The sequence below is a fragment of the Pararge aegeria genome, chromosome 4 (genome assembly GCF_905163445.1).
Source record: "Pararge aegeria chromosome 4, ilParAegt1.1, whole genome shotgun sequence".
NCBI lineage: Eukaryota > Metazoa > Arthropoda > Insecta > Lepidoptera > Nymphalidae > Pararge > Pararge aegeria.
The window spans coordinates 3,792,081-3,804,548 of NC_053183.1; the positions used below are offsets into that span (position 1 = coordinate 3,792,081).

The 12,468-nt window shown below is 37.4% G+C and overlaps 1 protein-coding gene across 1 annotated transcript in view; it reads right to left on the minus strand.

Annotated features, from left to right (window-relative positions):
• Positions 1-43: 43 nt before the first annotated feature.
• The window catches only part of LOC120637674 (fizzy-related protein homolog), a 78,696-nt gene continuing 66,271 nt past the window's right edge, over positions 44-12,468 (minus strand). The window contains exons 5-10 of the mRNA XM_039909614.1: positions 9,652-9,786; positions 8,528-8,642; positions 7,766-7,887; positions 5,243-5,411; positions 3,042-3,151; positions 44-2,151 (exon numbers count right to left, since the gene is read on the minus strand). Of these exons, the coding sequence (XP_039765548.1) occupies positions 1,975-2,151; positions 3,042-3,151; positions 5,243-5,411; positions 7,766-7,887; positions 8,528-8,642; positions 9,652-9,786 (828 nt within the window). The 3' untranslated portion in view covers positions 44-1,974. The remainder of the gene's footprint in view (positions 2,152-3,041; positions 3,152-5,242; positions 5,412-7,765; positions 7,888-8,527; positions 8,643-9,651; positions 9,787-12,468) is intronic.

A 12,468-nucleotide genomic window follows, 5' to 3' on the forward strand; every position in this document is an offset into this window, starting at 1 on the left:
GAGATCATATTATTAAGAGGTACCTCTAATATAACATATATATATATATATATATATATATATATAACTAGAGTTTATACTAATGTTGCATTCTATTCCGACCTCCTTGCTTTGAGCGCAATTTATTTACTACTATTAATAAATGCCAATGGTAGAAAATACATACGAAATCACTATATAATCCTACTATTATTACTAAACACTTTGAAATGGGCAAGGAAATTGGAAATGCATAAAATCAATTAACTTGGAAAATAGTTAATTATTATCCATTAATTTAAGTTAATAATTTTCGCTAAATAATAATATAGACAGATGTCGTGCAGCAGTAGATATAAGAAGCACGTAACATTTTATTATTATTGATTTTTAAGGATATAAAGTTATCATGCTTCTCCGAGAGCACGTTGTTTTATAAAGCAACGAATTTAAGTATTTGAAAAAGAAAAAGTATCAAAATCATAGTAAACTGATAGGTCATAATCGAAAATTCATAGAAAAGAACTAGTCAAAAGTATATTTACATAAATAAGTACACAAAATTTAAATATATAAAGACGTTACTATACTTGCAATACTTGGATTTTGACGTTTTAATTCGTTTTAACATTACAAGTTTAGCAACACCTAATAGTATAAAGAAAATGTTACCAACAACGTAATTTATAAAACTACCAAAAGGTACCATGTTCACATTTATATATTTTTATATTTAATATACCCTTATGTACTGATTAGGTCACTTATTGTCTCTTATGTCCTTATGAAAACGTTTGTACACTGTGATGAAATATAACTGTTTCACAAGTGTGTCATACATTAGGAATTTACAGACCCTGGGGCGACCGAGTTTGGTCCTCGAATTCGAAGTGCATTAAAAGCAATTAAATGTCACTTGCTTTAACGGGAAAGTAACAGTGGAGAGAACTGAAATGTCTGAGAGTACTCCATAACGTTCTAAAAGTTATGTGCATTATACCAATCAGCATTCAGCCAGCGTGGTAGACTACGGCCTGAGCCCTTCTCTTTCTGAGAGGAGACCCGTGTCCTGTAGTGGACTGGTAATTGGTTTATGATATTGATGATATACAGTACATGAAAATACAAATGTAAACACAGTGGCCTATAAACATCTACGAAATAAATATACATAACACATAATATTGCATACACAAACAAATGTACATTACTATAAAAATATGATTTAACATAATTTATTATTATGTACGTGACCATATTCTTATATGTATCACGAACGGTATATTTGCATCTGTATAATTACAAACATACATTTTTTATATAATGTATAAAATGCTGTAGGAATGACAATTAAGAAGCAAAAAGCAAATTAAGCCAGCTTGTTTCGACTTACAGCATGTTATATGTATTCATTAAATGAAGAAATCTTTATTACTTTAAACGGGTGTAATTCTTTTGATTATAACTTCTAAGGCCCAATTTACACATGGTCGCAGAACGAGAGTTAAAAGACGCGTTTTCATTCTCTACGAGAGATGAAAATGTACGAAATCGTTCTTTTACTAAAGTGAAATAAAGAAAATAGGTGGGCGACAATTAAATGTAAGTAAAGACGGTCGTTAGCCGAAGAAATACAATGACAATCGACCATTTATAATAAAAGGTAGCGATGGACGGCCACGTGTAAACAGGCCTAAACTAAAATACTTTATCAACTAGCTCATAAATCATAATATATATAAACAAAAAAAAAAATATTCCTGACGGAAATAATAAATATGTCTATGTGTCCCACTAATTTTATGTACACGGCAATCTCCACCAAAACTAAATATACCAAATATTAGTAACCACACATAAATTACCCGATCACGAGAAAAAAACTATCAAATTGTCTATATATTTTTCATAATGGCAACACCGAACGAATTCGTTAGAGCAGCAAAGGTATCACCACACTAAATATTGTCACATTCACTAGTTACGTTAAACTTTTTATCTCAAAGCTGTGTAGAGGCTCAGAACGCTCTTATTCTCCTTGTGTGAAGGAGTTTTGGAGAATACGTTCCAAAATCTGAGCGTTTCGTCGCCAGCACCTGTCACTATTGCCTCGCCGTCCGGTGATAGAGCCAGGTACAGCACTCTGTAGGAATGCCCCGTTAGCTTTGCCACCTGGAGAGAAATAAATTATTATTATTAATTATTCATTTATTAATTTTAACATCTTGTTAGTACGGCAAGGCCACTTTCACTAACTAATGTTGTGTCCAGTGTTTTTTTTTTCTCATTGTGGTGTACAAATAAATAAATAAAGATCAATATGGATGGCGTTGATTGGGTCTTAGCCACTAAGCTCACAGCCATTAATAAAAACATTTAGTAGCGATCTCTGCCTAGCAATTAATCATAGTTCATTTAAAGGAAATTGCACACAATTCTACAATAAACTACCCGTTGACATCTTGGAGATGTCTCTTAAAATGTTCAAAGTTTGTATTAAAGGACTACGTAATCGACAAAATAAGTTTGAGTGTGAATTATTGCTCTAACCAGGTTGCTCTTCTAATAATTTTAAATGACAGTCAGATGGTGATAACAAAAGAAAAACACCCAGCTAAGTTTGTTGTGGGCTTCTTCTTAGACCAGGACGTGTGTGGAACCCTCGTAGCTTTAGTTAAGTTTACGAATATGGTTATCGCCATCATCTCACTACTGTGTAATTCTCATGTAATGTACGCATCAAAAGTGCCACCTATTTTTTGGCCTACTTAAATAAAGATATTTTTGACTTTGACTTTGCGACCTCAGATTGCATGCGGTACATATTTTTCTAAATACATACAAACAATAACTTACGCATTTATTCTATATACTATATATTATATAAAGTAAGTAATGCATAAACTAATACCTATAGATTTTGCAAGCATGATAAAAAAGTATAGAAAGTAAAGTAGTCAAAAATAAAAATCCACGTAGCAATCCTACCAGATTTTAATATCTGATGACGGATAAGACAAATTAATCAATGTTATTTTAATTATTTATTTAAATTAACTTACTTGTGTGAGCGACGGATATTTCCACACTAGTATCTGGTTTTGTGAATAGCCGTGCGTGGACACTAGCTCGCTGGAATGTTTGGACCATGCCAGGTTGCATACTTGGGATCCTGGAACCAAATATTCTTATTATAGGTACAGATTTTGCAAACAACAAAAATGAGATACAGTCAAAACCGTTTATGGCGACATCGTTTAGAACAACATACCGGTTAAATTGACCAAAATCAAAGGTCCTGGCTGAATATGATATGACCGCCTTATCGGAAAACATTGGTATTTACGACATTGTTTACTACGACATACCGCATTAAGCGACCACATTTGGTTAATGTTTTCGGAAAATTATATCTGTAGAACGACCGGTTCAGCTGTATTGTAAACAATTTGAATAGGTAACAGTATCCACATCTGGCACAGTATAATGGTCAATGGTCTTTTATAATTCTTAGAAACAAAGCACGTGCATGCCCTAGCCTCAAGGCCCGCTTCGTCATACCTCTTAAGTCTGTTTGTTACTTATCTTTACACAAGACGCACTAAAACATATTGATGAGTTAACTGTGAAAATTGTAATATGTCGCAAAGAAAACAAATTAATATCAAAGAAAAATCGCGTATTACATACATGTATAGTCTTTCCTATTAATATCTGTCACCGGTTGTTACAACTATCGGTTTTTACGACTAAATATGAGTAGTCCCTTCGGTGTCGTTATAACAGATTTTGACTGTATTTGTAAGAAGCTGCAATAATAGCAATTGCTGCAGAATGATTTTAATAAAGAGATAACAGTTTTATTGAAATTTAATAATGTATACAATGTAATTTCTGCAACAGTCTATACTTTCCTAAACACTTTGCATGTTAACTGCCATCATCATAATAACTTCAACCTATTGACATGTCCACAGCTGGGCATAGGTCTTTTGTATGGAGTTCAACAATCCACAGTCGTAGGCCATTCGTTTCTGACGCTAGCTTGATGTCGTCTGTCAACCTCGTTGAGGGCGACTCGCTTGATATCGTCTGTCCACCTCGTTGAGGGCGACTCGCTTGATATCGTCTGTCCACCTCGTTGAGGACGACTCGCTTGATATCGTCTGTCCACCTCGTTGAGGGCGACTCGCTTGATATCGTCTGTCCACCTCGTTGAGGGCGACTCGCTTGATATCGTCTGTCCACCTCGTTGAGGGCGACTCGCTTGATATCGTCTGTCCACCTCGTTGAGGGCGACTCGCTTGATATCGTCTGTCCACCTCGTTGAGGGCGACTCGCTTGATATCGTCTGTCCACCTCGTTGAGGGCGACTCGCTTGATATCGTCTGTCCACCTCGTTGAGGGCGACTCGCTTGATATCGTCTGTCCACCTCGTTGAGGGCGACTCGCTTGATATCGTCTGTCCACCTCGTTGAGGGCGACTCGCTTGATATCGTCTGTCCACCTCGTTGAGGGCGACTCGCTTGATATCGTCTGTCCACCTCGTTGAGGGCGACTCGCTTGATATCGTCTGTCCACCTCGTTGAGGGCGACTCGCTTGATATCGTCTGTCCACCTCGTTGAGGGCGACTCGCTTGATATCGTCTGTCCACCTCGTTGAGGGCGACTCGCTTGATATCGGCTGTCCAACTCATTTGGGGGGCTATTTTGATATCGCCTGTCCACGTCGTTGAAGGCGACTCGCTTGATGTCGCCTGTCCACCTCGTTAAGGGCGACTCGCTTGATATCGTCTGTCCAACTAGTTGAGGGCCGACCTACGCTGCGTTTACCGGTCCCAATTCCAGCACCAAATCGTAGCTAATAGAAATCCCTAAATATGAAACTATTTGTAGCAGTGGACGTCCTGTGGGTGAAATGATAAGTCTAGGATATATTTATAAAATGAATAAATATACTACGACAATACACACATCGCCATCTAGACCCAAAGTAAGCGTAGCATGTGTGTATGGGTACTAAGATAACTGATGAATAATTGTAATGAAAAATATACATAAATACTTATAATATAAAGATAAACATTCAGACACTGAAAAACATTGATGTTCATCACACAAATATTGTCCAGTTTACTTAGAAAGTAGACTCAAAATTGGACTCAGAAAGCGGTCGCTGCCCACTGATGATGATGATAATATGTTGTGGAATACTGGGCAAGTCTGATACAGTGATGGCGAGTTATGGGTGTGGCCAACTCACCGGTGTCGACGCACTGCATTGGCTGCGAGGTGAGCGTGTTCCAGAAACGGATGCAGCGGTCGGCGGTGCCTCCACCGGACGCGAGTAGCCCGTGCTGGTGCGGCGACCACGCGATCGCCTTCACCGCTGCGACGTGCGCCGAGTACGTCTGCACCGGTGATGTTGAGTGCTGGAAATAAATAATCATCTTATATCTTTAAACGAGCAATTCTTTTATGGTTACAATCATAATAACTTATAACATATGAAAAAACTGAACTCTCTCTCTCTCTCTCTCTCACACACACACACACACACGTACACATAACATAATCGCACTCACACTGCATCTTTTCTCGCATGTCAGAAAAAAATATATAAAAATGTATTATATAAATAAATTGAAATAAAAATGTGTTAATGTGTTTTGTAATGGAAGAGCGAGATCGTCTGACACAGGTTTTAAACTTAACAGAAGTTCTCCGCCTTATCTGCTATTGTTTTATGTGAACACATAAATTTTCATTTCATTTCTATATATATAATTGGAATCTCGGAATCGGCTCCAACGGTTTTCATGAAATTTAGTATATAGGGGATTTCGGCAGGGTTATTACGTATCTCGCGACAGGATAAACAAAAGTGACGTTTGACAGCAGTGATTGCAAGATTTACGCCTGTCGCATTGCTGTCGCGAGATACGTAATCACCCTGCCGGGCCGATAAATTGATCTAGCTAAGATTCATTTTTGGAAAATGTCATTTTATTTGTGACGAAAATGCACGGGTCAGCTAGTAATAATTATATCACATAATTAAAAACATACAGAAACCGTGTACACGACTAAAATGGAAACATCAAAAACCACTTTACTATAGTAGAGTTCCCCGAACAGGCGATTAGTAAACCTTATTCCATATAGCAGTTGGCAGTAATTATTTTACATCTAATGTTCTAAACGTTTACCATAAAATGGGGAAAATGGGAAATGTTTGTGAGCTAGCAACATTCAGCGGGTGTGTAGTGTGACGTGCGCGGGGCATTTTCACTGTTTTGGACATAATGCACTGCATGCAATAACGGCCGAATGAGGGTTCTGTATGTTCTTAATTCTATGGTATCTATCATGACTTTGGTCTGCATTTAATGGACTAGTCGGCAAGTTCAATTCAGCAGGATCAAGAGTACTGACGGTTACGACACAAGTATTAGTACCTCACAGTGAGATTGCCTGCCTACGTTTAGTTAATTGATTAGAAGTTAACTGCCATTTATATGGCAAGTATCGAAGGAGCATTTAGTTACAATACTGGTAAACCGTACTGCTACTTGATTTTTAGTAGTAGTAGAGCTGAAACAAGCTCGTCCGGTGTAGTACTTGCAATTCTGTGTTCCACGCTGAAGGGCATGGATGGATCCTTGCATTCCTTGTGAAGTATTGCTTTGTTTTTGGGAGATAGTTTTCCGCTTACCATATACTTGGTACGTCAACGATTACTATATATTGTTTATGAGGTTTAATAAATAGCATGAATGCCAAATTACATTCTAAGACGTAATTATTCACAGAGATATCAAATTGGCAAGAAAAAAACGTTCATTGAAACCTTCGCTAGGCGTCAAACTAAGTGTGTATTTAATCGCAAGCGCGGAAAACAGAAGTCTTTTCGGCACTCACAATATATATTTTTGATTTAAGTTCGTAAGTCATCATTGACAAGTAACAGTTTGCATTGATCGCCTTTGGACCCCATAATAAGGCTCAATGATCGAGCGTTTAATAGATGTACGCTCCGAGTATCGACGTGACCAAATCATAAAATTACATTTGTATGAAAAAACCAGTTCACATAGAAATTTTATCGCACAAATTACATTTACCGCAAAGCTTTGTCAGCCTGCTACAAACCGCAATCTCACGAACAATAATAATCATTCATGTTTCTAATTAATGTACAAAGCACAAATCGTACATTTACAAGTACACCTTTTATACACAAACATCAAGACTTTGTTAGTAGTGGATCTAGCACCAGTTAAATCAAAAATCAATATTACCAGCATCTGTTTTTATTATCTTCAACAACACTGTAACGTCGGGGCAAAATAAAACGTATCCAGGCGTTTTAAAAGCCAAATTTGTGCCACACATTTTTAGTCAGCGCTTTTGGCTGTACCTTAAATCCGTACAAAAAATGAATAATAAGAGAATACAAACACGAAATACTACAACTTATGGCAAGAATCATAGACAAGTTAGGTTTTTTCCACAACGCAGTACAGTACGCTGATAGGCAGTACGCTAGTAATCCGTTTGTGATCGCTGTATGGTAGTAGTAGCACGGAGGATTCTGCGGCTCGTTCTCCGTTATATACTCCTAATACGTACTCTTAATACGTACGTACGAGTACGTACGCCACCCTCGGGCAGGGGAGGTGACAACTGTATGATGTTATATCAACTATGCCGTCACCACACGGCGTAACATATACATGCAGGTTGTTAAATATATTACCCTGAACTGGCCAAAATGGCGACTTACCATAGACCACACGAACAGTTTGTTGTCGTTTCCCCCGGACGCGAGAGACTGTCCGTCGGGCGACCATTTCAGACCACACACTTCTTGTCTATGACCTTGAAGAATGCGTGATGATTGTACCGCTGAAAACAATGAAATGGAAGATTTTAAGTAACATCCCTCGAAGCTCTGAATTGAATTGATAGACCTGGGCGGCCTGCTAAGCTTCTGGAGTGAGCTCGGGTAGCTGGAGTGGGGAGCCGTACCAGTGGCACTACGTACAACAGAAGGTTCCGGCCGACCAAGGACAGAGACAAACCCAGGGAAACAAGAAGTAGAAGAAGCTCTGAATTTTCAGGAAAAAACTCCAAAATAAATTTTCGTAGTTTTAATCTTCTATAAAGGTTTTATAGTTGTTATTGTGATACCAGTAATCAATGTTTCGTGACTGTTTGTCTTAGTCGAATTATCATTCCTTACCCGTTTTTGCTAGAAGCAAATATTTTGACAAAGTGAAATGAGTTCGGTATATAAAAGACATATTTTCAGGAGAACGCATCAATAAAATAATAAAAAAAATAATAATAATAAAATAATAAAATAATAATAATAATAAAAACATGCTTAATTGCCTTTTTTTGGGCGTGACAAAAGTACAAAAAATATAGCAATTTGTTTTTTTTTAAATGTAGTGTAGAACATGATATTTCAATAGGTACTTTTTTAATTTGCACCCGTCGAAATAGTTTTTGCGTCGTGGGATAAAATCAATGGTTTTCTCACCTGGTGTTCTAGTATCGCGTTGCCGTATGTGACGGTCCCTTGAACCGGAACTTAGTATGTCGCCGTTCCAAGCCAGAGCGCCGACTCGGGCTATGTGCCCTTGTAGTTTCGTTACCTATCAATCAATACAGATAAAGAATGAGATTTTTATCCTGTAGAATTTTAATGCTTCTAAATTAATTTGAAAAAGGGTACACTTCGTTATCTAATTCACTTCTTTATATAAATTAAATAAATAAGATTTAAAATTTCGTCATCTAGTTGGCGAGATCTTCTCGTGCGCCAGACTAGATTTTCATTGTAGAACATTTTTTAAGATTCATTTATTGAAAATTAAACTTTTGTTAAAATTTTACTCGTCAGTATCTAACTAGGTGCGAGACTAGTTTGATATAGTAAAAAATAATACTTCTTAAGTATGAATACTTATTATATTATTAATTAATTCTTAAGATTATTTAAGAGTCGTTCTTTTTTCCACCGTCGTTATAATTGAAACTTTGACTTATTAGTAGATTATGGAAACATTATCTCTTAGACATGTTTTTTAGGGTTCCAAAGGGTGCAAACTGCCAACGATGCCCTATTACTAAGTCTCCACTGTCCGTTTGTCCTCGCGTTCGTCTATTTGACAGCAGGCTGTATTTCATAAACCGCAATCCTTATTCCCTATTCTTATCCGTAATATATTTAATTCAATTTTAATGTCATTATTACCAAATTATACTTACATCATATATTAAATTTTAATTCAAAAAATTATTTCATGTCAAAAAAATTGTACACATCAAGCCGTTTAAATAATTTATTTTTAAACTGATTAATTGCTAATGATTTTATATAATTATGTATTTTAATATATACTTTAATACACATCATAACAGAATTTTGTATCAAAATACTTAGTTTTGGGAAGGTAGTTTAAAACTAAACGATTGGGATTTCTAACATACCTAGGGTACGCATCACTGGCCGTTGTAAATAATGCCTTATGCTTTTGCACAAAGCACCCAATTTCAAAGATGTATAAGCAAGGTAGAGGGAGCAACTTTAGTTGTTTAAAGATTGGTCTGCAACTGTCCAGTTTAGTTACCTAATAGGAAAATGTCACGTAGTTTCCTTACCTCCTTATTAACAGCGACATCCCATACGCTGATGTGCCCCTTCTGTGTGCCAACGGCCACTAGGTGACCACGCTCACTCCACGCTACAGAAGTCACAGCGTTACCCTCCGACGACAGATCACAGAGCCGTGTCACCTGAAACAGAGCAATCATTAATTGATATTGTGGCATTGCTCTAAGAACATCTTGCATTTTTTTGTGGTAACACCTGATTGACGGGCCAAGCAATGGGAATTTTCTTGGCATGGTACGAGGATTGATCTCGCAGGGACGTAAGGAACACGTCCTGCAGGTCGAGGAAAGGAACAGCTCTGTATCTCAGTTGACACCAAATTAAGCTAGCCACTGCGGCAAATTGTTGTTAAATAACGTCCAAAACATTATTATTTGAGTCGTTACACATTCATACATAAATTGTACACAAATATACAAGTACGATACCTGAAAACAAGGCACATATTATAATCGCATGCAAATATTTCGGGTGCCAACACTGCAACGGTCGTTGGTCCAATGGGTACATTAAACGTTACAGTTGTTTTAATTAAACGCTTTTCATGTAAGTACATGTAATGACAGAACAATCAAACAACGAATGACACCAATATAATTGACGGCATAAACTGGATAAGGAAATGTTGATAAAGTTGGTTGACAGGTCTTTTATATTATTATTTCGAATGCTCACAAATGTCCACTTACGGATTTGCTTCGTCGCGATCGGCACCGCTTACTTTAATCATCAAAGTACTATTGAGAAAGAGTTTATTTGCCTTTCTTTCACGCAGCAACGGCCCAGGAACAAAAGCATTAGGTATGCGAAAACTAGATTTTGTCCCGGTAAAACCAACCCGATACTTAGTCATAGCTTTAAGTTATTTGAATCGAGCGTTTTACAATATTATAACCTAAGTATTTGCTTTCTTCGCCATTGGAAGACACTGGAAGAAATCGCTATTAAGCGATAAGGCCGCCAAATTGTATACGTTGCTTCGTTATACTTTTCTTTTTTTTATGTACTTTATGTGGTGTGCAATAAAAGTGTATTCATCAATTCATTCATACATTATCTTTTATGCATGAAAATATTCAGTGCCCACCCAGATTTAAGGAGTTGGTACCGACCCCGTGCCTTATTTTTTTTTCCAGTATTCCACCAAAAGCCTAGCCTTTGGGTTCAATAACACCTAGGTGATGATACAGTCTAAGATAACTGATAAGGGTGCGGTGGTATAATCAGGTCCTAACACCTAAAAAACAGTTAAAAAAGGGCTAACTTGTAGTGTAAAATGTAAATTTGTAGTGTGTAATGTAAAAAAAAAGTAGTATGTTCTTACGATAGTACTTGCCGGAACGCTCAGTTGCTTAGCGGCACGTGTTAATAGGTAGGGTGGTGACTAGCCACGGCCGAAGCAAATACCTGCTGCCCGATTCACTAACTTGTCCAACAAGTTGCCAATTTGATAGCTACAGTTGTACACTTATCGCATATTTTGTATGGAAATAATAGGTGGCCAGCGCTTAGCAACTGTTAAAAAAGTTAGTGAATCGGGCAGCTGAGGTAGTTCTAATTTCCCAAATCACCCCTGCCGGGAATAGAACCCGGAGCCACCCAGTCGTAAGACCACAGCGCGCACCAATGTACCAGGGAAGCATAAAACACGGCTGGTAACTTTGCACAAGACAAAGTTACGTATTAAAAATCACCAGTCGATATAGCAGGTAAAAATATTATTAAAACGAGTACAGCGTGCACGGTAGCATGGATTTGTGGGCGTGCCGTGCGCTGCGGGGGTAGACTAGTTCCAGTCCAGATCGGCTTAGTACATGGGCGAATGACCTGCATTTAATAATACCTGCGCGCCCTGATAACAGTGACTTGCAGCGTTTCGTTGTACCACTAAAAAACAACTCGTTTTTATTTTAGTTTAATTAGATTGAGTACGTCTATACACCTAAACTATATACTATACTAGCTGTAGCCCGGATTCTTCGTGGTTACCGTTTGTTTTTCTGGTATAAAAAGCATTATTTTCAGCAATTTCTTTGCCAAAAAAACAGGTTAATTGGTTACTTAGATAGGCCTTGAAGGAAGGACAATAAGACAAACAAACACAGTTTCGCATTCATAACAAATTCAAATTCACATTGAAAAATGTTTTATTCATGTAGACCTTATTACAGGCACTTATGAAGCGTTCATACATTTAACATGTTACACTAATGTTATTGATGGTGATAACTGCATTCGTTAACTTGAAACTAAAGCTAGGAGGGTTCCAAACGCGCCCTTGTCTAAGAAGAGCCCATAACAAACTTAGCCAGGTTTTTTTTTGTTTTTAACTATAATTTTATTTTTACTTTTAACTATAATTAGGATCGTATAAATCAAAATCAAATATGTTTATCTATAGCCATCTGAAATCTGGTCGATTGGTTGCTTAATACGGGCGTGAAGGCAGTGGCGTGCATAGAGGGGATGCACAGGGTATACAGATGATATGAAACGAAGAAAATCTCCAGTACGAGTTATAAATACTTAAGGGTAGTATTGTATAGAAGCAGGCGTTACTATGCGGAAATCCATAATATATTATGAAAATTGAGCTTAATTTGCTATACTCCGCGAACATCAGGAGAATCTGTATGGTGTTGTTAAGATCTTAACAATTGTTCATTGTAAAGTCAACATCTCCTGAGGATGCTCCGGTGTCGGAGCGAAACGTGCGTAGAGCGTACATTGCAGAGGTTCTGTTTGGTGTGGAGTACACGGCTTGAAGAAATTATAAATAACACCATACAGACTCTCCTGCAGTT